This window comes from Periplaneta americana, chromosome 9 (genome assembly GCF_040183065.1).
Source record: "Periplaneta americana isolate PAMFEO1 chromosome 9, P.americana_PAMFEO1_priV1, whole genome shotgun sequence".
NCBI classification, from domain to species: domain Eukaryota; kingdom Metazoa; phylum Arthropoda; class Insecta; order Blattodea; family Blattidae; genus Periplaneta; species Periplaneta americana.
Genome location: NC_091125.1, coordinates 47,034,350 through 47,062,245, shown reverse-complemented (window position 1 = coordinate 47,062,245; position 27,896 = coordinate 47,034,350). Strand labels below are relative to the sequence as shown.

The 27,896-nt window shown below is 35.6% G+C and overlaps 1 protein-coding gene across 4 annotated transcripts in view; it reads left to right on the top strand.

The window, feature by feature from the left end:
- DNAlig3 (DNA ligase 3) overlaps positions 1–27,896 on the top strand; it is a 590,685-nt gene that overhangs the window by 354,336 nt on the left and 208,453 nt on the right. For all 4 annotated transcript variants that reach the window (XM_069834626.1, XM_069834625.1, XM_069834628.1 and 1 more), the window contains exons 14-20: positions 528–605; positions 1,589–1,712; positions 5,274–5,386; positions 7,420–7,524; positions 13,129–13,275; positions 13,946–14,131; positions 15,595–15,804. In XM_069834626.1, the coding sequence (XP_069690727.1) occupies positions 528–605; positions 1,589–1,712; positions 5,274–5,386; positions 7,420–7,524; positions 13,129–13,275; positions 13,946–14,131; positions 15,595–15,804 (963 nt within the window). The remainder of the gene's footprint in view (positions 1–527; positions 606–1,588; positions 1,713–5,273; positions 5,387–7,419; positions 7,525–13,128; positions 13,276–13,945; positions 14,132–15,594; positions 15,805–27,896) is intronic.

Sequence of the window (27,896 nt, the reverse complement as noted above, 5' to 3'; positions counted from 1 at the left end):
CAATCTCTGTATAGTTCTGAACTGTAATAATCTTTGGGATATGTAGCCTGCTCTAAATATATTATTTGAATAGGCCTACCATATGTGATGTATTAATTCATTCAGTAAATTTGGAGAAACCCTCCCCCTCCCCCCTCGAATATTACCATAGTTACTACTCGTCTTTCAATCAGTATTTGAAAATAGCACTTAATATCTACCATATAGGCCTACATAATGTACACACTTTTTGCTCTCAACTTGACATGCAAAGATATAAAAAGAATTTGTGTGATGATACTGAGGGGTTCGTTATCCATTTGGCACAATCATTTATATAGGGCCTAAATTACTTTCACATACTATATAATTATCTTGGCAGCATATTCATATTTCGTCTCTTGCAACAAATTGTTCATTGCAAACTTTCCTATATTTATTATGTATTCTGGATCCTTGGGATCACCCGAAGATGTCGGTCATGTGTTCCTCATTTTTTAAATTTGTTGTTTTGAATACAGCTACGTACTTTTTGTGTTTGTTACTAGGCTCCAAAAGACTTGGCAAATATGATCACAAAGGTGCTAAAACTTGGACTTGAAGGCTTGGTACTGAAGGACTTGATGGTGAGTATAATGTACTGTCTTGGTATAAAAAATATAAAATTTCATACTTGAGAGCGTGTGTAATGTCATCTTTTAGTTAATTTTAGTTTTTAGTTATTTTGACAATTTACAGTTTTTATATAGTTGCCTTGTGAATAAACTTTTTAACTCTCTATCTTAAAGAGAAAAAAGTAAATATCAGTTTACTCGTACATACCGGCAGGATTAAACATGCCGAAGTCGTCTATTATCATCATCATCATCATCATCATCCTGTATGCAACAATTATATAATAAAATGCCATAATGAAAAAGTTTTCTGCAGACTGGTTATGGCTTTGCCATCAGTCAGTCAAATATTGTGCGTCACAACCATTGCCACCACTGCCGTCGTCGTTATCATCATAATCAATAATCACCATAATCATAACAATCAAAGTAATCATTATAAATATAAAAAATAAGCCGTGCAATTTAATCATCTAATTCTGTTCAAACTTCAGACTTTATATATTTATTTTTTTACTTATGCCTGGAATAATCTTGGCCTTTGAACATGTTTTTATTCTTGATAATATTCTATTTAGACGCTTGCTTCGGTATATTTATTCTCTTCACTCGAATTCTTATGACATTTATTGCTATATATATATATATATATATATATATATATATATATATATATATATATATATATTACTCACTTCTATGTATTCTTTTCCTGCTGTTTTCATTAAACATCTAGAAGTACTGGCGTACGTACGTGAACATAACAGGTGGAAGTTCCGTAACTTCATATTGTTTCGTTATAATATATGCAGCTAATAATAATAATACTATTATATACATGTGTTGTATGTAGTAATCTCAGGTTTCAAATGGATGCTAATTTCATAGAAATTGAAGTGATTAGACTTCTGTAGACAAATTAACGTATGGATGTAGAATTAAATAAAATAAGTAAGTTTGCGCAATACATAAATTCAATAATTTATTTTTTACAGAGTATTTATGAACCTGGCAAGAGACACTGGCTGAAAGTAAAGAAGGACTATCTGTTTGGAGGTGCGATGGCTGACTCTGCAGATCTGGTAGTACTTGGGGCTTGGTTTGGAACTGGGCAGAAAGGTAATAATTTATTATTCTGATCTTTTATATTAACCTTTACAGTAACCATTTTTTACTTTGGATTCACCTTTGATATAATATATCGTCAAATATTGTTGGGATTACTGTGTTTAGTGGACTGTCTGAAGACAGGTCTGAACCTCACAAGTCATACCAAGAAGACACCACGTATGAGGCAACTAGGCCAGGAGATAATGAGGTAGGGTGGCCAGTTCCTTTCCCCCTCCATTGCATACATCACCGACTAGCTACTTATTACACTAGTCAGACTTCAGATGTATACAAACAATTGTTCTTCCTCTGACACACATCGTCAAGTAAGATGTACTGCTTGATAATAAATGTACATATCAGCCAGAATCTCAATCAGAGGTAAGGATTGTTATATGAAGTTAAATTTCAAAATGCTTTAAATATACTCCTTCCAGTGCAAATGTGAGATGATTAGAAAGGTGGGTTTGAGACTGTAACAAAACCATAGACTTTAATAATATATAGAATAATGATGACGATCAGTGGTGCCAACTTATATGGGCTCGTGGGGCTCGAGCCCATCCAATAATTTGTCGTATTATTATTATTATTATTATTATTATTATTATTATTTATGAGATTTATTTATTTTAACTTATAACTAGAGTGTTCGAGTCCACCCAATGTTTTCCGAAAGTTGGCGCCACTAATGATGATGATGTGAGTATAACCTGCAACAATATCTACAGACAGGGATTAAGGCTCATGGATTGTTTAGTCTTCTTTCAAATTTGGTCTCGCCATTTCTTCTTGAGTCTTCGAAGTGATCTCTCCATTGGTTCATACTGCAAAATAATTTTTGTGATATGTAACATAACTAAATGAAATCAGAAATATATTAAGGAATTCAAAGAAACATTTCAGTAATGAAATACAAAAAGCAGGTGACTCAGTTGGGCTTCGTCTGAAGATTTACTTAAGGGCACAATGCAGTTAAGTGGTATGCTTTTCCCTTCCTGTTTTTTTTTTGTTCCTTTTCTTTTCATCATTCTTTTGAAACAAATGTAATAAAAAAACTTTATTTTGTGGCTGGGGTGAGAGTAACTGTTCCATCCTTGGCATAGATCATCTAATTTCCTTTTTGATTGACAGCTTCTTACAATAGGCCCATGTATGTTTATTCCACCTATGGAAATGAAACAGTCGCTTTATGTAATTGTCGACTTCTAAAATGTTTATTTATTTGACTATGAAAGGCTGTCGTACGCCAATCTCCGTGGTCATTCCTCTCCGATGTGTAGTCTGCATTTAGTGAGAGGGGAAACAGGAGTGACTGGATAAGATGGCTGTAGCTTGTGGGTGGGATGATGATACGAAACTATGGTGGAGTTTAAGGAAAGACTGTTGTAGAATAACATTTGTTTATTACAGAAACAACAAGGAAAGTACAACTGTGATTCCCTCCTAGTTCTGTGGTAGGGGAAACGGAGGAGTCGCGATAGAAATTGATAACTTAGAAATATACATCCTGAGGCTTCGAAGCGGGGAGAGCTATGATGGGTGATAGTAAAGTAAAATTTGTGTGAGAGGGAGGTAGGGGTAACGGGAGTGCCTGGGGAAAATCGGCTTGCTTTCATTGTGCGTCGGGGGGGGGGGCAGGATAACGAGAGCGATGAAATTAGGTTGACGGTTAGTTCTCTTGGTCGAAGGATCTAACACAGCGTGCTATGTGACTTACCGACATTCAAGAACACACCCTTTTGATTCGGAGGATCAACACAACGCACTATGTGACTTACCAACTCCAAGAGGGGGAGAAATGGTGACCTGTAATGTTCGACAGATCAATATGGCGTGCTATGCGACTTACTGACACTAGAGGGGGTTTAGGAGAAGGTTTGTGGTGAACAAGCCGGGCTAAGTGTGGGGAGTCAAAGTCCGGAACTTAGCAAGGATAAGTTCAAATCTGCAAGCTTTAAGGTAAATGTGTGTTTCAAGATTATGTTGAGACAATGTGCAGCACAGTACAGTCTTCGAATGGAGCTCATCTCTAGAGCACGTTTAATATTTGCACTATTGTCGGTTACAAATACAATGTTTTTAGTAGCTGTAGGAGAAATTCTCAGAGATTGAAGCTTATCAAAGAGGACTGTGTTGATATTCTGTGCAGTTTCAGATTCTTCAGGGAATTTAATTGTGAATAATACTCTACTAATGAGCTCCCAGTTCTCATTTATATATGGACGGTTATAGTAAAAAATTGGTTTTTGCGATAACTGTCTGTTCACAAATCAGTAGTAGCAGCTAAAACACCTTTTTCTACCATTTCTAATATTTCTGGATTAATTTATTCCCTAACCACAACAGCTCGAGCCTTACATGCACGTGATATTGTCATAGGGTCACTTAGAAGATCAGCAGCATCAAAATTGCCATACTTTACTCCAAAATCAACAGCTTTCTGAATTAAGTTTGTGAAGTGTGGCCCACTGAACATATTAAATGATCTTATATCCACAGCATTTACTTCGACACATGCATCTCGGAAAATTTGTTTCATATCATGCGTAACATGAATTTTACTCTCAGTTGATTGAGAACATGTCTTGCAAGAACTGAGGACCCAGCTGTCTTTTTGAAAATCTTAACTGTTTTACATGAGAAGCACTGAACAAATTTAATGTATTTTAAGGTATTCTTATCCCTCACTTCTCCGAATTTAGTCCAAGCAGAGCTAGTAACTGCTCTCCCATTTTTTTCTACTACTACAAACTCTCCTGATTTAATTTTATTTTCGGCATCTAATTTTGACATTGTGTCTTGTAATCTCTTACCATCAGCAGAAATGGTGACCGAGCCTCTGCTTGAGGTCGACGTTGACAGTATTGAATTATCTTCAGCATTCATTTTGATGAAGCGTACTGATTAGACAAGCCTTCATTCACCTACTGCTGAGTATTGCCTACTGCAATTGGAGGAGCATGCAATTAAAACCGAGCGCTCACCCTCAGACCTGATTGCTTGTTAGTTACTTTATTTCGTGATTTATCGGAAATATTCATACATGATCGTTGTCCATTCTGTCAGTGCTTTCCTGGACTGATAACAATATTGTGCGCTTGCTCTAATGCAGCTCTCTGGTCACAGGTATTAATACTTAATTTGCTCAATAATGCTGTTCCGTGGCAATCCATATTTTTTCCCCTTACCCTTCAGAAGATGACTTCATTGTTTAGTATAAAGACTGTAGAACGACTTATAGACCAATACAGTACAGTAATATTACGAAAGATTTTCAGATAACTACCTTCTGTACATTAGTCCCTATTAAAATTACGGAAAAAAAAGTGATTCAGGAGAAATAATATTCTTTTTATGCCATATTTTATTATGGTACCAGTAAATATAATGTTACACTACCATTCCCAGAAAAGCAAATGCTAACTCATGACTCTTTTCTTCTCCTCTGTCTTTCTTTTCTTTCTTTCTTCATATGTTTATTTCTATGAATAGAAGATCGTTATATGATGAAATTCGTTTTTTTTTTTTTTCATTTCCGTCATTGAATCTGTGTTTTTTTTCTTTCAGGTGGTATGAAGTCTGTATTTTTGATGGGTTGTTACGATCCTGATCGTAAGAAATGGTGCACTGTTACCAAGGTCCACACAGGACATGATGATAAAACATTGGAAAGATTACAGGTGAGCAGATATGCTGTCAGTGTACAAGAGCCTATGTGAGTAAGAGAATTTAACGAGAAATCTTTGCACTTATCCAGATTTGAAAACAGTTTTTATAATCTTCATCAGTTTTGTTGATATTATAGAAATTAAACATTGTACAGATGTACATTATCAGGAAGAACAAGTACTGGGTAACCAATAAAATGATGAATTTATGCTGAGAGAAACATTAGTTTATTCCTAATTGACAAACGTTGAGGGCAGTGGCATAGGCATAAATGTAAGAATTATTTTTGTAGAGAAGATAATGTAAACCTGTTGTGTAATGCATTAAATATTGCTAACTTTAAGATTACAAAAATATTTCTTAATCTTAATTGTGAATTGTTGGGGCAATGTCCTAAGGTAAGGTTACCAGATGTCCCCATTTTCCGGGGACAGTCCCCGAATTTTGCTTTTTGTGCCCGAACAAAATTCGTCCCTGGAATGTCCCCGAATTTAATAATTTGTCACCATATATTCCTGACTTTTATGTGCTAATTATTATAAATTTATAAAAATATTGCTGAGTATCTCAGTGCCTAGAGTATTCATTCATAATATACAATATCTATGGGATGTATATTGCTAAGATGTCTTCCAGAAATTTTAAGAGACAGTCTATTATGTTTCTTCCAATGTAGATGGACTTGACCTGAATAAAGTAATTTATTTTATGAAATTTCCTGCTTGAAGAAATAAGTGACTTCTGATAAAATAGCAAATTGGAATGAAGAAAGTACTGATCTTCGCTCAAAATGGAGTGACATTTTTAAAACGGTCTCAAAGAAAATGATTTTCTACTCACAACTCCAGAAGTTGATTGAAATCTCCGTGTCTTCCTGGAAATGAAGTGAAGTCTTCAGTGAAAAGAGTTTTTCCTTCAGTGAACATAATGTGGAGATCCCAAAAATCAGAATGAGTTTAGAAACTGTTCGAGCCATGCTTGCTATCTTAACCAACTTTAACTTGACCTGTCAGGAATGTGCTGCAAAATTAGGGGATCCAAAGAAGACCTGCTTAAGAAAAAATAATATTTTTAGTGTGTAAAGAATGAGTATTTTAATTCTTTAAGGTGTGTAAAAACAATATAAGTGACAGAAATATTAAAAGTAGTTGTTTCATATATCGAAATCTGTTTCCGAAAGTTGCGAAAAAATCTGGTAACCTTATCCTAAGGTGATAAAATATTTTAGCTAGACACCAGTAATAATTTAAACACATTGAGTATTACTTTAAATGTTGCATAGTTAAGATTATATTGATATTTCCACGTTTTTAAATGCAGGTTTTGGTCCTTACATATTTCACAGCTTTCACTTCAAATCTGTTATAGTAGTGATGCCAATAAGACTCCTTTTCATTACCCTCAAGCGTCATATAATTACGAGATTTCCATGCACTACTGCTAAAAAGCTAGTTATACTAGGTCTATTGTAGAGTAATTCAAAAGTTATTAGATATGAATATAAAATGTATTTAACTGGAAATTATATACCTAATAATAAAACAGCTGTACCATTTTTTGGACTTAGACACAAAACTCTTATAACGCCATGTGCACCTTGACAGTTTGAAGTAAAAATTATGAAGAAATAAATTACAAAATAAAACTATAAATGATTGCCTATACACTACACATTATTTTTAGTGAACGCAACTGGCTGTTAATGATGATCAGTCTCTGAGCGAGGAAGTTATTTGTATGATCATCACCATCATCATCTCCTCCTCCTCCTCCTCCTCCTCCTCCTCCTCCTCCTCCTCCTCCTTCTTCTCCTCCTCCAAGCATTGAAGTCTGAAATCCGGCAATTTTGTTTAAGTCATCTCATCTCATTTTTGGTTGTTTGATTGAAGAATACTGGGTTTCCAGTGAAAGACTGCTCTTAGGCATAAAACTATGAATGAAATTAATAATTTTATTTTACTTTTTCTTCTAAAAATTACATGCGTAAATACAAAGGTATGTGTGTAATTGTATTATGCAAGAAGAATTTCTAATTTATTTCCAGGATGAACTGGATATGATTAAGATCAGCAAAGAAGCGTCTAAAGTACCTGATTGGCTTTTGTGCACCAAGACAATGATTCCAGATTTTGTAGCTAGAGATCCTGAGGTAAGACTACAATAATCATTAATCTATATATCGCACAGTCGGTCAGAACACAAAATCTTGCTGGACAAAACTAATAACTTCTCTCCTGTATAACACTTCTATGAAGCTTTGTATTGAATTTACAGATAGCATATATTTTTTGTGTATAGACTCTGATTGCGTTTGTATGAGAAAAAGTTGTTGTTTTATAATGCCAGGCGTTTGACAATAAAGTCATTTGATCTCTTGCACTCCAATATTTTTCAAAGATATTATCATGACCAGCCACTGAAGCACAGATTTGTATGAGAAAAAGTAACTGCCCCTTTATGGAGGGTAGTTTTAGAGAAAATTAATAATCTCTCTCATATGTAACAGATTTTTTTAAACTTTATTACAGAGTTAGAAGTAGCATATATTTTGTTCTATACGGACTCTATTACATTTATGTAGGAGGAACTATTCCCTTATATGGGATGATTTCGGACAAAATTAGTAACTTCTCTCCAAGGGCGGACGCAAGGGGGGGGGGATTAAGGGGATATATCCCCTCCCGAAATTTTGAGAAAAATACGAAACAAGAAACAGAAATAATATTGATTTTAATTCGTGAATGTACATAGCAATTAGAGGGTTTTCCACGTAAATTCTCTTTGCTAAAATGTTAAATAAATGTATCTTTGCATTGAAAGAAACCCCCATATCTAGGATTTTTCTTGTCTCTGCTTCGCAACTCTGATCCACTGCCCACTGGAGAGTAGCACTGTTCTCTGACACTTACTACAAGAGATCCAACGCAAGAGGACTAATAATATAACTCATTATGAGTGACTAAGTGGCCAGGATCCGATGGAATAAGCACCATCTTAAATCACAAAGTGATTATTTTTCGTATATCATGATATGCACCTCTGCACATGTATGGACATTGTGCCATTGTCATACATCTCTATGACGCAGTGCATGAGGGTAGGCCACTAGAGGGAACCCAAGAAGTGGAACTTAAACTGAGAGGATTCGATCCGACATCGGGAGGGGAATCCAGTGTGGCTTAGTGGATAAAGTGTCAGCATGTAGAGCTGAAAACCCGGGTTCAAATCCCAGTACTGGAGAGAATTTTTCTCTGTTCCACTCTTCCATCATCATATGATGACGCAGAATTTCTGCACTGAAATATTATCATATGTACTTCGGTACATCGTAATTTAAGCCACAGAGAAATCAACATTTTTGGTATCTATGATTGTAGCTAGCCATGTTTTTAGCCTGTCACATGGTTTAGAAAGTCTACTACAGTCAGAACAGATGGACCTTAAGACATGCACTGATCTATGTGAGAATCTAGAAAGAGAACTGGAAGATTTTCGTTTAAATTTTCAGCCAGTGAACCTAGAGGCAAAAAGTGTTGCTGAACTTACTGGAATTACGCTGGAAATTCCAAGAACTGCAGGGAGACAAACACAGCATTCTAACTTCAAGACAGAGAGTCCTGAAGAGTATTTTAGGCTTTCAATTCTCCTTCTCTTCTTAGACTATTTCATTAGTCAGCTCAAGGACAGGTTTTTAAATCATAAGGGAATCCTAAAGTCCATACAAACTTTGCTGCCTAAAAACATAGTGCGAGCATCAGATGAAGATTTAGAAACTGCTGTTGAGGCTATAGTAAATCAGTGGCCCAATGATGTTGATGCATCACCAGAGTCTTTCTTCAATGATTGAAGATGTGGAGAAGAAATTTCCTTGATCAGAAAAATCTTCACCTAATGCTTACTGATTTTATATCATCTTTGAACAGGTGCAATGAAATTATTTTTACCTGCACTCACAAGGCTCTGAAACTTTTCTGCATGTTGCCTATAACTACAGCAACACCAGAATGGTCGTTCTCAACTTTGCGGTATTTGAAGACTTACTTGAGGAGCACGATGGGAGCAGACAGATTAAATGAACTGGCCTTGATGTATATACATAAAATGTAGAAGTAAATGCTCATGAAGGACTGGATGAAATGTCTAAGAAGCCTCTCCGCCTTCTCCTGTAAATGTCATTCTGTCATTGTTTTTGTATTGCAGTCATTGTAAATATTAAAATTTAAAAATTGTGGTTTATTTAACAACGCTCGCAATTGCCGAGGTTATATCAGCATCACTGGTGTGCCATAATTTTTTCCCGCAGGACTTCTTTTATATGCCAATAAATTTACCGGTATGAGGCCTGTTTTTTTTTTTTTTTTTTTTTTTTTTTTTTTTTTTTTTTTTTTTTTTTTTTTACCCTGGGGATTTAGTGAAGTGAATTTTTAATGACAGGCAGAGTAACTATCTCATGCCCCCATGTTTAGATTGCTACCAGTGCACTTCATTAGAACCAGGTACCCAGCTTCGAAGCCGTTAGCCCTGTAAACTTACAATATACTATGAGGCCTGTCACATTTAAGCACACTTAAATACCATCGAACTGTGCTGGGATAGAACCCGCAACTTCGAGCACAGAAGGCTATACCGACTACGCTACTCAGGCCAACTTGTAAATGTTTGTGACTCCGAAAAAAATTGTGAGTATATAAACTTATTTCTCATTATTCCATTTTTACTATCTCCTCAAATCCCTCCCCAAAAAAAAAATTCTGCATCCGCCCCTGCTTCTCTCCTATCTAACACAATTTTATGAAATGTTGTACAGAAGTTACAGATAGCATATATTTTTTGTGTACAAACTCTGATTATAATTGTGTAAGAGGAACTATCCTTTTCTGGGGATGAACTTAGATAAATAAATTAATAACTTCTCTCCTATCTAACATATTTCTATGGAACTTTGTATGGAAGATACAGGCATCATATATTTTTTGTGTACAAACTCTGATTATGTTTGTAAGCTACTTGTGACGTCTGTACAAAGTTTCATAAAAGTAGGTTAGATAGAAGTTATTAATTAGGGCCTATGTCTAAATGCACCAGGGGAGTCTCTTTTGTACAAACATACATAATTATAGTTTGTACAAAAAATATGTGCTACCGTATTTGTAATTCCTGTACGACGTTTCATAAAAGTATCTTACATAGGAGGAAAGTTATTTTATCTGAATGCACCTCCTATTAAGGAGTAGTTCCTCTTATACAAACATAATCAGAGTTTGTACACAAAAAATGTATGCTACCTTCAATGTCTGTACTAAGATTCATAAAAATCCGACATGATAGAGGGCGTAATTATAGACACAGGTTCTTGAACTTGTAAGAGTGCCGTACAAAACAAATAGAATTTAAGGCGATTTCTCTTAACTGTGAAAAGCTATTTTTTCCTCCTAGATTTGATTTCTGGCCCATACTGTATCAGTACAAAGGAAAAAAGGAGAAGGAAATAAAGAGAAACAAATTTTTGTAAGCTGCTGTATGTTTTGATACATGGCGCATAAAGTGTTTGATGTTCTGATAATATAACAATAGTTATTTCTAGGATCTTTTTTGTTATTTTTTTTTCTTTTCTTAAGTTAATACCTAATCATTGTTATGTTTATATTGAGAGTTTAACTTAAATATCTGTAGCTTATCTTCATCTAATGAAGGTGTGTGGGGATCTGAATGTTTATGTTACTAGAGTATAAATCTATCTCGTGAGTTGTTATTTCCTGATAAGTGGATTTTTCATAAACCCAAGAATTCTCTTTATTTCATTGTTGAACGAAATTTAAAGAAAATAATGTTGAATATAGAAATGGTGGTTTTGCATTAATTGTTTTGGCTGAGTATGCTATTTTATTTATGAGAATGTTATTTTGTATTATTTTTTTGGGTAGTGATATCAATTCTATATTTTTTTATTTTAGGCTTTCTTTTATATTTGTTTGAGTTCGTGATGCTATACCAAAACAGAACTATGAACTATAAAACGATGCATGACAAAAATCTTTCTACACTATCTGTCTTGAAGTGAGAAGTATTTAGTTTTCCTATTCAAGACCACTTGAATTTTATAAGTGTCAGTTCCATAATATAGCTTTGAAAATTATTGTAGCCTATCAGTGATTGGGGTGAAATGATTGACTTACGTCTTCATTTGTCATCTTATTACTGATGTGGAGCAGTCTTTTCACTTGACGAAAATATCTGAAAAAATCATATTCATTTGCTTTTCACATGTGATGTCTATTCATTTCATACAAATACTATTGTTAGTTAAATATATGAGGAATAGTATTTACGTATGTAAACCTAGAATATGAGTATTTTAGACATGTCACTTTCTTAGGAATGTTTATGTTGTGTAAGAAATATAAACTTATTAGAATGGACAAGAGAATTATTAAAAAATATATAGGAATAATATTTCTGCCTGCACTATTATATCATTATACTAATGTCCCAAAAGTAATAATTCATTTTCATGAAAAGCATGTTTAATATAGTAAACGTATAGATACATAGCAAGGGCACTTATGAGGCATTAGATATCAATAATGTTCAGTGTGGCCACCCGCATGTCAATGCACAGAGACCACCGCTCTTCCATAGCTGTGAACATTCTTTGCAGTTGATCAGGTGTAATGCTGTTGACCGCCTCCACAATCCTTTCACACAGCTGATGCAGGCTTGTGATTTTAACCCTGTACACAAGAGACTCGATGAAGAAGTCTAAGGGGATAAGGTCAGGTGATCTTGGAGCCTAGATATGCTGTGAACCTATACCAATCCACCATTCTGGAAACATGTGATTGAGGTAATCGCAAACAATGTGGAGAGGAGCTCTGTCCTGCTGGAACACAACAGTATTCAGAATTCCATCAGACTCCAATTGTGGTTCCAGGAAAATCTGAAGCATATCAAGGCAACTTGTGCCTGTTATCATTTGCTCTGCAAACATGAATGGTCCATACATCTTAGTCTTAGTCATTCCTAGTCACATGTTTACCTTCAGGGTGTTGCTCTCATTTTAGCACCTTTCGAGGATTGTTGTCGGCCCATATATGGCAGTTGTGATGGTTCACTAAACCACGTGTGAAATGTGGTCTCGTCTGAGCAGAGGAGTTTCTCTAATAGGAATAGGTTTTCATTTTCTATGGCCTCCAAAAGGTCAGCATATATTTCCATATAGGCTGCATAATCTTCCTCCCCCAGGTGATGCATTACCTGGATGTGATACTCCTTCTTCTTCTTCTTCTTCTTCTTCTTCTTCTTCTTCTTCTTCTTCAGAGTAAAACAAAGAGTATGCAAAACACTTGTTCTTGGAATGTTCAATTCATGACTCGCTGACAAATGGAAGCATGTGGTTCCTTTCAGTGGCTTCATGACTGTTGTCAGATGTTGATGGTCGTCCAGAACGTTCCTCAATAAGCATGCTACCTGTTCGTCTGAATTTGTTCACAAGAAGCCTGACATAGATCCTTGCTGGTGGCTGATTTCCATATCTTCGACGGTACAGCCCACACACCTAGTCGAATGTTTCAAAACACCAATTTTTCGTGAAATGATGGCTATTCTTTCTTGTACAGAAAGCATCTCTTCAAACACGTGTGAAAGAAAACATTACATTACTGTTTTCATCAAAATGAATCATTACTTTTGGGACAACCAGTATTTCTATGGAATGAATTACACTATTAATGAAATATTCAATTTGTAACTTCAGGAAATGCCAGTGTGGGAAATAACTGGTGCAGAATTTACTCAGCATGAAGTTCACACAGCGTCTGGCATATCTATAAGGTTTCCTCGGGTTACTAAAATTCGTTGTGACAAGACATGGAAAACTGCGACATCACTTCCTGAACTAAAGGTGTGTATAAACCATATCTACAGTAAATTGCATGTTTTATCTTGGAATAATGTACGATGAATTTTAGTTATCAAATTATGTTTCATATAAATTTACTTCTGCATGTAAAATATAGAATTCAGTGTGAAAAATTGTCGTCTCTGCTAATCGGGATGCAGCTGTACAAACATTGATGAGGATAATAAATTATTAGTTGGATGCAGTTTTTTTAACATTGTTTCCTAGAAAGAAATAATGAATATAGGCTATAGCGTGTGAAAGATTCCAGTCTGCACAACATCATAAGAGAGTGAAATGCATAGATTTACCAGCTATTTATTTTCATATCACAAACTACCTTTTTATTGCCATTCTAGCTATTATCCAGTTATTGAGAATAGTGGTTTCTGTCTTTAGAATTATGTTATCAGAGACTGACAAATTAATATTTCCAATAAGTCAGGTATGAATAGACAGAATTATTGAGAAGAACAATGATTAAGTAAATAAATAATTGGGTATACAGTATACTGTGTGTTTGTGTGTCTGTGGAGTGGGATGGGGGTATGGTGTGATGTGCGTGCTCGCAGATATATGTGTTACATTTTTGTCCAAGTATATTGCAGAGCATGTGGAAATTTAAATTTCTTAATAATGTATTAGTTATGTTATTTTTGTTGTTTCCTAATAGGTCTTGTTTAAGAATTCTAAAGAAAATATGGACTTCTCAATACCATCGACGTCATATGGTGGAAATGACGATGACGACACTTCAAGTACCAGTACCAGCAGAGGAAATGAAGTTGATTCACCATCCTCAACTCCGAAGAAGGCACCTCCTCAATCAAAAATTTCAAGCATCTTGTTTAAAAACAAGGTATACTTTATGCCATTTTGTGTCATTCATTTGGTCTGCTAGTTAGTTTTGTTATGCTAATGAATATAAAAGATCTATAAGGAGCAGATTTACTCAAGAATCATCTTTTCAGAAAAAGTTTTCCATTATATGGAGTTTCTGTAACTGTATCAATTTCTTATCTCAGAGTCAGAGTATTAATATGTACATCTACAGGTAAAAAACATGGTCCCTACACTTGGAGCTGTGTAACTTGTTACTCTAATAAATTACTAATTTCAATGATAATCCTTCATAAAGAGAAGAGTCAGACGAAGATGTGAGTGGTTTTCGTGGATCGCACATGCCACATATTGTGTTTACTCTTTACATTGTTCACATGTGAAAACATAGACAAAAAAACCCGTTATGTTCCTGGAGTAGATTGAGTAGCATCGGTAAGCTGTCACTTGGGCCTTGTATGTATGTATGTATGTATGTGTATATGTATGTATCTGTGTAATGTGTGTGTGTGTGTGTGTGTGTGTATATCTAATGCTCTGGATTTAACAATGAAGTTATAATCCTTCTTGCTTCCCAATATTTTGATGGAAGGTCCACAAATGTCCTAAGAGTTTCACAATTAGCCAGGTGCTCCATCTCCATGTCCTCTTCTCTGGTGCACAGTAAGCATTTAGGTGAATTCAGTACTCCAATACGATGGAGGTGTTTACCGAGGCAGTCATGACCAGTAATTGATCTAAACATGGCACGGCAGATTTTCGAGGTAGATCAGGGATTAGTTTTGGATCTTTGAGTGCTTCTTTCCATTTTGAATTTTGATGTTTTGCCTGTTCGCGTCTATGTAATGTATGTATGTATAAGAGTACTATTTAAGAATCAAGGGTACAATGGGGCTGCTGCCATGAGTGGCCTAACTGTTCGCCTCGTGCTCGGTATGGCATGTTCTCGCACTACCGACAGGAACATTGCAATTGCTTGCAGTCAGAATATAATAGGGCTGTGAACACTCAAAGACTGCTAAATTGTAAATATCACTAAGGCATCACTAAAATCGCGTGCAGAAGTGAAAATATGGGAACTTAGCATGAGAATGAAAAATTATTCCCATTTTACTGAAAATGCACAATAAAAATCTGGCTCTGAAGATTGGGGGGAAGGGGAGGGGCTTGAACCCTCTTAGCCTCCCCTTCCCCGTGGGTGCGCCACTGCTTATGTTACAAGATATACTGAGTATATTGCACGAGATGGATTCAAGGGTTATGGTATTGATATTCTCTCCATTATTTTATCTAAATCTTATTCCACGTAATTGGTTTCATTAAATTCTGAAATGTGATACATTTCTTGCAGGGTCATAATGAACACAATTATCCTTCACATTGTACTGATGTATTCTGAGCAGAATTCCAATTATACGTATTCTTCCACAGAGTTGTTTTTTCTTTCACATATAAGTTATTGTTGTTTTGTTTATTCCTCAGATATCTGCAGCAAGCAAAGTTTCAAATACTAAGAAACATAAACAGGAACCTGGTAATAAGACATCAGATGACGAAAGCAACACAATAACTCCTAATAATGCCAGTGATGCTGACAGTGAAGCAAATGAAGAGAATAATAATGGTGAATCACCAGCGAAAAAGAGAAAGAAAAGTGATTCAAGCGACAAAATGCAATATCAGATTAACAAGGTAAGTCCAGAATCTAATTTTACGTACAAATGTAGAGCATAATGAAACTGCTTGTTTAACTATACTCTAAGAATTAGTCACAAAATTCCGTGAAGGGCAAGGGCCTCCTGACTATGCAGCGTGGTTTGTCAAGCAGTTCCCGGTTAGACACTCCTGAAATGATGGCCACTTTTGTTTTAAGATGCTGTCTGGGTTAACATTGTAGGGTCCACTGTTCACTAGTCACTGCTTAGGTTGCAAGTGAGCAAGTGATGTGCTTCCATTGTTGTCGGTCTTTTGCTGTTCTTGACCATAGATGGCCAATCTTGATCTAAATTCGTCCACCCACCTTGTCTTCTGTCTTCCAACGTTGCGTTTTCCAATCCTTGGGTCCCATGTCATAAGGATGTGTGTCCACGAATTTGTGTTGAGCCGCATCACATGTTCTGCCCATTTCTTCTTCGCTTGTCGGCCGTTTCTGCTGCATCTATGAGATGTCTTTGTTACGTAGTGTGTGCCTGAGTGTGATTTCAAGCATCTTCCTCTTCATTTTTCTTTGGCACTTTCTCAGCATATCCCGGTCTCTTTCTGTTAGAGACCATGTCTGTGCTCTGTATAGGAGAGCTGGAAGGATGCAGCTGTTCATGACTTCGCTTCTTAATTTTAAGTTGTAAATCTTGTCTGTCAGAATGAAACTGACGCTCCAAAATCTCTTCCATGTGTTTCCGATTCTTTTTTGAATCTTGTTCTGTCGTCTGTTTTTTTTTTTTATTTTATTGGGTTATTTTACGACGCTGTATCAACATCTAGGTTATTTAGCGTCTGAATGATATGAAGGTGATTATGCCGGTGAAATGAGTCCGGGGTCCAGCACCGAAAGTTACCCAGCATTTGCTCGTATTAGGTTGAGGGAAAACCCCGGAAAAAACCTCAACCAGGTAACTTGCCTCGACCGGGATTCGAACCCGGACCACCAGGTTTCGCGGCCAAACGCGCTGACCGTTACTCCACAGGTGTGGGCTTCGTCTATTGTGAAAGGACTTTAGTTGGCCGAGGTAGATGTATTCTGTCACATAGTCTAGTTGTCTGCTTCCTATTGTGATTGGTATTTTGGAGTTGTTTATTTTATTTTATTGGGTTATTTTACGACGCTGTATCAACATCTGGGTTATTTAGCGTCTGAATGAAATGAAGGTGATAATGCTGGTGAAATGAGTCCGGGGTCCAGCACCGAAAGTTACCCAGCATTTGCTCGTATTGGGTTGAGGGAAAACCCCGGAAAAAACCTCAACCAGGTAACTTGTCCCGACCGGGATTCGAACCCAGGCCACCTGGTTTCGCGGCCAAACGCGCTGACCGTTACTCCACAGGTGTGGACCTGGAGTTGTTAGTCATGATTTTTGTTTTCTGTGGGTTTATTTGTAACCCTACTTCCGTGCTGAGGTTCTGTAGCTCCGCTGTCATTGCTTCAGTTTTTTGGCTGACGTGGCTAGAAGTACAATGTCGTCTGCAAACCATATATTGAAGAGCTTCTTCCCGTCAGTAGTTATTCCGTCATTGAGCTTTTTCTTTCTGAACATTTCTTCGGGAAGGCTGTTTAACATTTTAGGGGACATAGGGTCTTCCCGTCTGACTTCTCTTTCAAGTCTGAATTCTTTTCCTTCCTTGTCTAGTCTGATTTTTTTCTGTGCTGTTGGTGTAGAACTTTGTTAATATTCGTATGTATTTTGTTTCTACACCATGTCGTTTCAGTGTTGTCATGATGGGTATATGTTCAACTGAGTCAAATGCCTCTGAGTAGTCGATGAAGGCTAGGTACAGGCTGAGATTAAATTCTTCTGCTTTTTCGATCATTTGTGAGACTGCTTGCAGATGGTCCGCTGCAGAGTAACCAGAACAGAAACCTGCTTGCTCAACTGATCCGTTTTCTTCCAGAGTTAGGGTTATTCTGCGTAAGATGATTATTGAGAAAAGTTTGTAGATTGTGGACATCAAACTAATGGGTCGGTAATTGTTCATATCGTCTCTAGGACATTTCTTGCAGATCAGGATTATTGTGTTAGATTTACGTAATTTTTATAAAATTCAGAGAACATTTACAGAACGTTATTATTGTACTGTGAGCTTGCAAATCAAGAGATAATATGAAACTTTCATCTATTACTGTACAATACAAACTAACGAAGCTTATCAACATAAGGTAATTGATATGTAGAGTGTATGATTTTAGCAACACAGAAAATAGTCCTTGAACTTGTCTCAAGAGCAATTTAAGTTGAAGTCTGACATTCTTTATTTCCTGAAGTCTGTTTGTTTTCGTTAAATATTCACTGATGAGCTTAGTATTTTGTTTTGTAACTTATCTATAGGGAATTCAGGTAACATGGAAACTTTCCCCGATATCATTAAGACTCCTTTATTTGATGGAAAAACTATACTGTACCTCATCCTACAGTACGAACCTCTTCTTGAATACGTGCCTTGTATTTCCATAGATGTTCCCATAATATGCCGGAATTTACTTCTCATGACAGTTCATTTCAAATATTGTCTGTAATTAATCTAACATGCGATCATTGTACATTATATTCTATCCTTCAATTTCACCCATAAACGAAAATCAACAATTGACTTTAATTTTAACAGTTTTATTGCCACATGTGCAGAGGATTTTGATAACCTGGTTTGCTATGCTAATCTGCGTATGAACTTTCTTGGTCCAGTTTTTATTCAAACTCTTTTGTCGTCCAGTTTTTCGAAAAACTTCCTTTGTTTTTTTATTAAATACTAAACCTGTTTCCTGAAATATTGCCATTAGTTTATAATCATGGATTTAGTTGGTGGTGTTGCATTTAATATTTTTACGAAATTTTTTCTGACCTTTTTCCACGACAGACATTTCATTCTTTGTTTTACGGATCTCATATTGACTTCACACAACACTGCACTAACGAGAACAGAACACGATTGTCCTGTTATAAAACTCACTTTAGACTAAACATACGGAAAGTAGTGCGGATTCTGAACTCAAGATTCACAAGGTTGATGAAATGCGGGGAGAGAAACTGTACAACCCTGAGAAAAAAACCTCACAACCTCGTCTTTGTCCACCACAAATACAACTTTGCCATTGCCGGGATTTGATCTTGCGTCCGCGGTCATCGTAATCCACCACTCTGCAAACTGAGCTGCCAATGTGGCATGATTTTATACATGCACTGTTTATTATAGACACAAATGGTTTAATGCAAGTTTTCTGGTAGTTTTGTAAAAAACATAGAATTATTGTTTTCAGTTGGTAAAATGTATCCTGTGAAGTTTGGAAGCATGTGTCCATAAATTCCAAAAATTTCATTTGGTTTGAAGAAGAGACTTCAGAGCGGAAAAATGTTTTGTTAGGCTGACGGTATGCTTAATATTATAAACCATAAACAATGCTTTCATTTTTCGGAAATAATGATCCCATGGTCCTTTTTGCGCGTTAAAATGGATTATAGTAGTATGATATATATTCATATAATATGAGGCCTCGCCATTCTCATGGAATAATCAAGACTATATGTAATCAACATGTAGATTGGAGAAAAATTCGTTCCGGCAGCAGGAATCGAACCCAGGTATCTACTGTAGCATGAGCTTGGAAATATACCTTCTTTTTGTTAGAAAAACACGTGTGCTAGTGCGAGTTTCACAGTGCATTACGCCTTGCCATGGCGGCCACTTCAATGACAGGCTCGTCTTGCTGGTTGTCGCTGCAGAAAGGCGGTATACAATTTGGGGCGGCAACTTCATATCAGAACATGTGTTGCAACAAAGATCTTAGTAATTAAAGTTCTTGAATGATTTTCTTTTACAGTAATGAAACTTTTTTCACTCTCCTTTGGTGCTTTACGTATTTTTCCCAGTTTCTATTGTACACAGTATAATTCATTTTCACATTTTTCGTATAGTGAAAACATAAGCTAAAATAATGTTTTCTTCTATTCCACTAGACAACGACTTTTTTCTCTGACTCTTACAAGTTAAGAAAAAGTGTTATGGTGCCGCAAAAAATATTTTCAACATGTTTTGGTCATCCCTGTATCGAAAAGTGATTTTTTAATTTTTATTTCTTCATGTGTAATTTCTTCTAGCCAGAATTTTCTTGCTAAGTTAACACGTGAAAAATTCGGCATGTATAAAGAAGTTAATTGAAGCGTGGCGGGGCAAATGCAGAACTACACGCATTGTATTCTTCACCTGACATAATTAGGAACATTAAATCCAGACGTTTGAGATGGGCAGGGCATGAAGCACGTATGGGCGAATCCAGAAATGCATATAGAGTGTTAGTTGGGAGGCCGGAGGGAATAAGACCTTTGGAGAGATCGAGACGTAAATGGGAGGATAATATTAAAATGGATTTGAGGGAGGTGGGATATGATGGTAGGGACTGGATTAATCTTGCTCAGGATGGGGACCAATGGCAGGCTTATGTGCGGCGGCAGTGAACCTCCGGGTTCCTTAAAAGCCATAAGTTAGTAAATAAGTAATCCCCCTAACACTATGTATATTTTTTTAAGTTCGATTATATTTTCTTTTACATTTAACATTAATTTTAAAGTATTAACAATAAAATTATTCCAGAGCAATTATATCTCGAAATGTGTTATGCTAAATATCTGTAATCAAATTACACAGAATATGAAAAAGTGTCAACACTCTTTATCTAAACAATGGCGTGATAGAATCAATTTTGTGAAATGCACTGAATTCAGCGCTCTGGAATTAGTAAAGAACACGCAGTTTTATCGCAGTTACAGAAAAAAATATTTAAATTTGTTTCCTAGTGTAATATGGCTGAGATTCAGTAGTAAGATAATGTTTGAAGGCCAGTTGTAGGTGTGTATTGTAGGCAACTTGGTGATGACTAGATTAATAGGCGAGTGTCATAATTTCATAAGTTTAATAAATTCACCTAACAATTACCTGCACATTCGCCGACTTCATACATATTGGTATACAAACTGAAATTAACATTTTTTAAATTGGTTATTTTACGACACTTTATCAACTGCTATGGTTATCTAGCGTCCGAGTGAGATGAAGGTGATAATGCCAGCGAAATGAATCCAAGATAAACCCCGGAAAAACCTCAACCAGGTAACTGTCTCAACCAGGATTTGGATCCGAATTTAACGGCAATTAAAGTGACAGCAGTCGAGAGAAGTCAATGACTTAGTTGTCATGTATTCGGCATTGGAAACAAACCAATAATAATAATAATAATAATAATAATAATAATAATAATATTGTGGTGGCAATAAAACAGTAAGTCAGAAAGCTTCAATATGTAATATGTTAATGTGTACATAATATTATGTCGTCAGTGTGAATTTCACTTTTTGTTCAGAAACTCGACGTTTCCCAAAGAAAAACAATTCATTTCAGAAACCATGACGTTTCCGGAAGAAAAAAAGTTAATGTATGGAAACTTAGGAGAAAGAAAATGAAATTCTCCAGCCGTAACATAACACACACGCCACAACTGAAGAGCGACTATGAGTTTTTATCTAACCGAAAGAGCGCAGACTTAACGAGCACGTCTAAGGAACAACGTTAATGAGGTGGAAAACGTCGGTACGAATATAGATTCGAAATAATAGATGAAAGATTCTAGTGCGTTACACAAAACAGTAAAGAGAGATGATTTGCATACACCGATAAATGTACGTAGGTATCTCTTATTATTACGGTACTGAATTATAAATAATGATAACACGGGACTTAAAAAATAATGCGAGCTACTCTTCGAATATTACATGGATCCTGCAGGACCGAAATTGTCGAAAGTAGCCCGTTTCACTTTCTCGCAGACTGAATCCGGTTCTTTAAGACATGGAGATTTCTTTTCCTTATAGGACTGAGTGTGCTATTTCTTGTCTCTACGCATTTACATTTGTTACTGTTGCTCTTAAGATATTTGAATTTTCCACCTCTTCGAAGGATGCAAATATTGTTGGAGGTAATCGGGTATGGTATACTGAACTACATAATGTAAAAATTTTCTCAATCTTCTAAGTTACTTTTAGACATAAAAATGACATGTTTTTAAGTTAGTTAATACTTCCAGGCAATTGTTTTCTCCACGAATGCCTCACTAGTTACATGGAGGGCAGAACTTGTGGTTGTCTGTCGTTCATGCTTACCATGTGGGTGTAACAGGTAATCAAACATTCTAACGTGTATTCAAACACCTTTTCACATTAACACATGCGATTAATTTCATTATTGATTTTGTACTGTACTGTAACGCTGTCTACTTTTTTATTCCCACAAGTATGGTAGATGTTACCTAAATTATGAAGATGAAAAGGCTTTATGAGCGGTATGGCATTCGCTTCTAAATTATCACGAAAGAAAATAAATTCACATTAAAATTATTGTTATTGAAATAAATGGAACATACGGTATGAAATAAAATAATCTCTCAATTGTTAACAAAAGTTAATATTTTCTTAACTAGTGTAGACATTTTTTTAGAAACATATCACATTACGAAGAAAGCAGCGTTACGGTGCGGTTCACGATCCTCGGTTCGAGGGCAAAGGGATCGAGTTTTTGGTACAGTAGAGGAGGCAAGACTTGTCCTGTGACCTTATTATGTGCCGTGGTTATGTCACTAATAGGTATGGAGGAGGAAGATAGATTTTATTCTGACATGAACTTCCGTGTCGATATATTCGTATAATATTAACCATAATGAAAAAGCTCTCTTTCTGATAGCTCATTCTTTCTCTTCAAGCACAGCTCACATGCCAGGTCTCGCCTCCTCGTCTGTACACCAACGTCTATTTGGAATTACACGGTTTAAAAATCGTAGCCAATATAGCTCCCGTATCACTATTGCAGGTTCTCTTCTTGTTCCGCACATTAAATTAGGCTAATACCGGTTAATTGAGCATCAATAAATCCTTTAATTACGTCAAGTGAGCTTCCTCCAAGCTTGATGACCCTTAACTGACTTAGAAAGAGCGTTTACGCCGAAGTACATATGATCGAAAGACGTGCCTATAGTCTAAACTGAGGCGTTTCATAGTGCGATTATCCACAAAAAATCAGACCGTAAAATACGTGATACATTTATGGAATAACTATTAGAGCAAGGGAGAAAATAAATAGGGCGTTGTTTTACATGAATTTTTATTAAATAACAAAATATTTACACATATTTTTAACAGATTTTATATGTACCAAATACTAATGCAAATAGATACATGTACAGCTGTCAAAAGAAAAAGTGGCCGCTCTCCTGAAACAAAGTGCCCTTCGGGTATCTTCGCTACAATTCGGAGACAGGCGATGTTACATGTTGTTGGACCACGTCTGATATCTACAGTTATAATTGAAGTATTCTGTGTGTTATCGATAGCATAATGGTAGCGTTCAGGCCTCTTATTCATGAGGTCCTGCGTTCGACTACAACCACGTGCTTTTTATGTTCTTTTTTGTTCTGTTTTTGAGAGAGACAAACTATACATAATGGCTCCTTTCTCTTTTACGATTATTTTAGTAATTAACATCAGGTTCATTAATATATTATGCCATGACTTTATCATTATGATATTGTGGCTGCAAATGGAAAGAAGAAAGATTTTATTCTCAATAAAAATATCTTTCGTGGCATAAACAAAACAAATTTACTGGCGTCGGCCTTAAAACATTCAAACAATTAAGCGTTCAAAAAACAAAACAAAAAGCCACAATTCAATATTTAGTCTATCTTCGTCTTATCTCGATCATCTTGCAGTCGAGTGGGCATGGAATTGACTAGTCTTTGCAAATAGCGACTGTTTTAGACACGATATTCCAGGCATTCTGAACATACATAAGTGTTCTGTCCATGGGCAGGTCTTTCATTGCAAATCCAGCAATCTCCAATCTTTCCTATTTTCTGCCTTCCTCTTAGTCTCCGCACATGATCCACATATCGTAATGTCGTCTATTATTCTTTTCAACCAGAGACCCAACCAGTTACTTTTTATCTTTCTAATCAGTTTCAGCATCATTCTTTCTTCACTCACTTTCTCAAACACAATTTTATTTCTTATTCTATCTGTCCACTTTACACGCACCGTTCTTCTCCACATCCACATTTCAAATGCTTCAATTCGTTTCTCTTCATTTCGTCGTAATGTCCATGTTCCTTCCCCATACAATGCCACACTCCACACAAAGCACTTCACTAGTCTCTTCCTTAGTTCTTTTTCCAGAGGTCCGCAGAAGATCCTTCTTCTTCTATTTAAAGCTTCCTTTGTTCATGTTTGCAGTTTTTCTTGGGAAGGATAGGCCTAAATGCGGTAACATCCCGTTGCTTTCCGCACACCACTATCTCTTTCGCATCTTATTAAATTCCAGGGGGCCCAAGCGTGGAGATGAGGAGAGTGGATTTGACTAATTGGGCCCTCCGGACTTCACCGAAAGTCACGGCAAGGGTTAAATATTAATTCTATCAGGATGTTTGACCCTATCAGAGATCGGGAAATCTCAATTAGCCTTTGCCCCCCGCATCCTGGACTAGCTTCTACGAATCATCAGAAAATCTTAGAGTGTGATTGGGCCAATTTTTCCGAAAATGTTTCCACACTTTTGCCCTCGTAGCTCAGCGGACGAACGTCGGAATTTAGATGTCAGCGTCTCAGGTTCGTTACTCCTTTTCATTTTATTGTAGTTCAAGATAGTATAGATAGATAGCTTTATTGATATTGTTCACAAAAGTACAAAACTTAATAATTTAACAAAAGATCTATATACAAATGTAGTTCTACATAATAAATATACAGTTTCCTAAACTAATTAATCTATCGCAAATCTCAATAATTTATTGGTTCAAACTTGCACTTACGTCTTGTTTTAGTGCATGTTTAAACCAATTGTGATAACCATTAAGACTTAAAACCTTAATTATTTGCTCCTTTTCAAAAATCTAATTGTAATATTTAGGTCTTATTTTACATAATAATTTATTATTCCAATTAGATGATCAGATGTCGACATACTGTAAGTCATGAACCTGAAATAGCTGAATCGGTACATTCCATATGTAGGTTAATCTTTCTTTCTTACAATATTTTCATGTCAGCAGAAACGTTTGCGTAACTTCTACGAAGACTACCGCATGCCTGCTTAAAAACAAGCTTGACAAATTGCTTACATAATCAACCTCAATTTAGTTTCATCATTATGTCGCATGTACTCATTATCGATTCATTTCTATTATGATTTCTATTATGATCTAATAAGTTTATTATAATTGCATTCTTATTGAAATTAAAATATATTAGTTAACCAATTTATAAAGTCAAATTTTCTTCTGAACTTTTACTAATTAATATAACTATCGGAATACCTTAATAACTACCTTAGTTCTCTATTTTCATTTTTTTTATTATTATTTAAAAAAAAACCTTGACGTAATTCTATCTTATTTTCAAAACCTGTCTTCTTACCTTATTTAATTAATAATAAGTTTTTCTGATTTTAGGAAAATTTAATCTTTGCTGATGCCTATCTCTTAGTAGGTAGTTTCGTTCAGTATCTATAGTTTTGATTGAATCTACTTTATTTCTGTTAGAGTTTCTATTTGTCATTTTACCTCTTATTAACTGTTCGTCACCTGCTTCTACTTCATCGGTCGGTATCGCACAGCTCCTCCAAATTGTAGCACTTCCTTTCGCGCACCCCGGACTACCAACGGCATGTGGCATTCTTATTAATTGGTCTTCACTTGCGCTGACTTTGCCGGTTGATCCACAATCGCTTCTCCTTGATGTATTTACACTTGCGCGCCTCGGACTACCCTCACTGGTCGTTCTCTCAGTCTGTGCCCCAGCTCCCCAAACAGCATCTTCACTGGTTCCAGCTTCTTCTTCCATACAAGGTTTTCCTTCTTCACTCTTCTTTCTTCTAAAGGGATCTGTGAAAACAGTGCTGTCTAGTTTATTTAGGTATGCTCTAATATCATTCACTGCCGTAAGCTCATCAATTCTTCTATTTGTTATTTCTGATTCCTTCTGCCTGCTTGATGAGTTACTTTTCTTATCAGTCCTCTCTACGCTTCTAGACTTCCTGTTTCGTGATGCACTTCTGTTTACGTGTGGTGTCGATGATGCTCTATTTCCACAAGTCTCTATTTCGTTATTTCTGTTGTTGCTGCAACTTAATAAATCCTCAGTGAATTGATTATTTAAGGCCTCTACGTTAACTATGTTTCCGTTTATCTTCATTTTATCTTTTACTAAAGTTGCCCTCAATCCTTTACCTCGAGCTTCTTTTAATATTGGAATTAGTTTCTTTCTTTTCTCTCTAATTTCTTTTGCAAAGTCATTTTCTATGAATATATTTGTGCCTTTGAGTTGACGCGTATTGGCAATGATGTGCTCTTTGATAAAGTAACTGTTCAATTTCAGAATAATTGGTCTTTTTTTTCCGTTACCGACTCTATACGCGTTATTAATCGCACTTATGTCCAAGTTTAGACTGAAATACTTAGTTAATAATTCTAACACTACGAAACCAGTATCAATTCCTTTTTCATGATTGCGCTCTTCAACACCATAAATTACAATGTTATTAATTCTACTGTCATTTTCCCATTTTTTAACTATCGATTTTAACACCACCTGCTCTTGGATAACCTCCTTTAACTTCTTTTCCACTTCAGTGTATCTGTTTACTAATGTATCTATATCACTTGCTACTTTGTTTAGTAGAAAACTTGCCTTTAGTCTGTCTTCTCTCGTTTCTTTCATATAGTTTATCCATTCTCTTTGAAACACTTCATCACTGTAGACTCTTCCTTCTGTATCTCCAGGACCAGGGTTTAACTCCACATTTCCAATAATCAGTAGAACTGATAAAACAGCTGCGGCCACAAATATGTTGATGCTATCAGACACTATTGCATTTTCACCTTTTGAACATCTGCAACACTGCCCTGCATTGAAGCACCCGATTCGCGCCCTGTAAGAATTTAGGTCGTCGCCCATACCTTCTTCACACGCTACGCTAACCTACTTGTATATGCTGCTTACTACACAACCGTTCTCTACGACTGCACTTTGTGAGCAAGATAGTATAATGTAATAATACAAAAAGAAAAACTAATAGCAGTATTATGCAACTGGATTTTTCCAAACCTAATATTAAATTTATGTTATTTATATCGCTAAAGAACGATTACAATATAAATAACTTGAATATTATTTATACAGTATCACTAAAGAACGATAACACAATATAAATGATAAATATCGGTTTGTTTAATTAATATAAGATATTATATAATACGTATTTAATTATCTAAATAAAATAACCTATTTTACAAAGAAAGATGTTTATTTGTGTTATAATAATTACCTACATAAAATACAGATTATTTATATTGCGAAAGAACAATAACAATATAAATAACTTGAATATTATTTTATAATGCTAATGAAGGCAAACAGTATAAATGATAACTTGAATATTATTTATATCGCTAAAGAACGATAACAATATAAAAAACGTGAATATTATTCATATCGCAATTTCACAGATTTATTACAGATGTATTTAAGAAATTGTAGAAGAATAGTAATTAGTAACAGTGTCCTATTTATTCTTCTTGGAGCCAAATTTGTAACTTTTAAAAGTATGGTTACTATGTTGAAGTGTATGTGTTGCAACGGATGCTTGATTTGTTATGTATGTGAGTCAGTTATGGGATGCTTGATGTCGTCGCAATGTCGTAATTATAGTTTGATTGTGTTTGTGTGACTGTTGTGTATTAATTTATGATGTATGGTACGGAAAGCTGCATATTTGTGTTAGAGAAGTGTTACGTATGTGTGTTAATGTTTTTGTATGTTTCAAATTGATAACTGATATTTGTTTTGCAATCGCAATGCCTAATTTACGGATTGTTTATGTTTTGTTTACATCGCGTAAGCTAATTTAATTTTCTTTTCCATTTCTCTTTATGCTTATCTTTTTTGTGTATAAAACTATAGCCCTAACATACATATGTAAAATAGGGCTAACCCCCATTGGAGATACTGTAGCTACAATCGTAATAATTATTATTCATATCG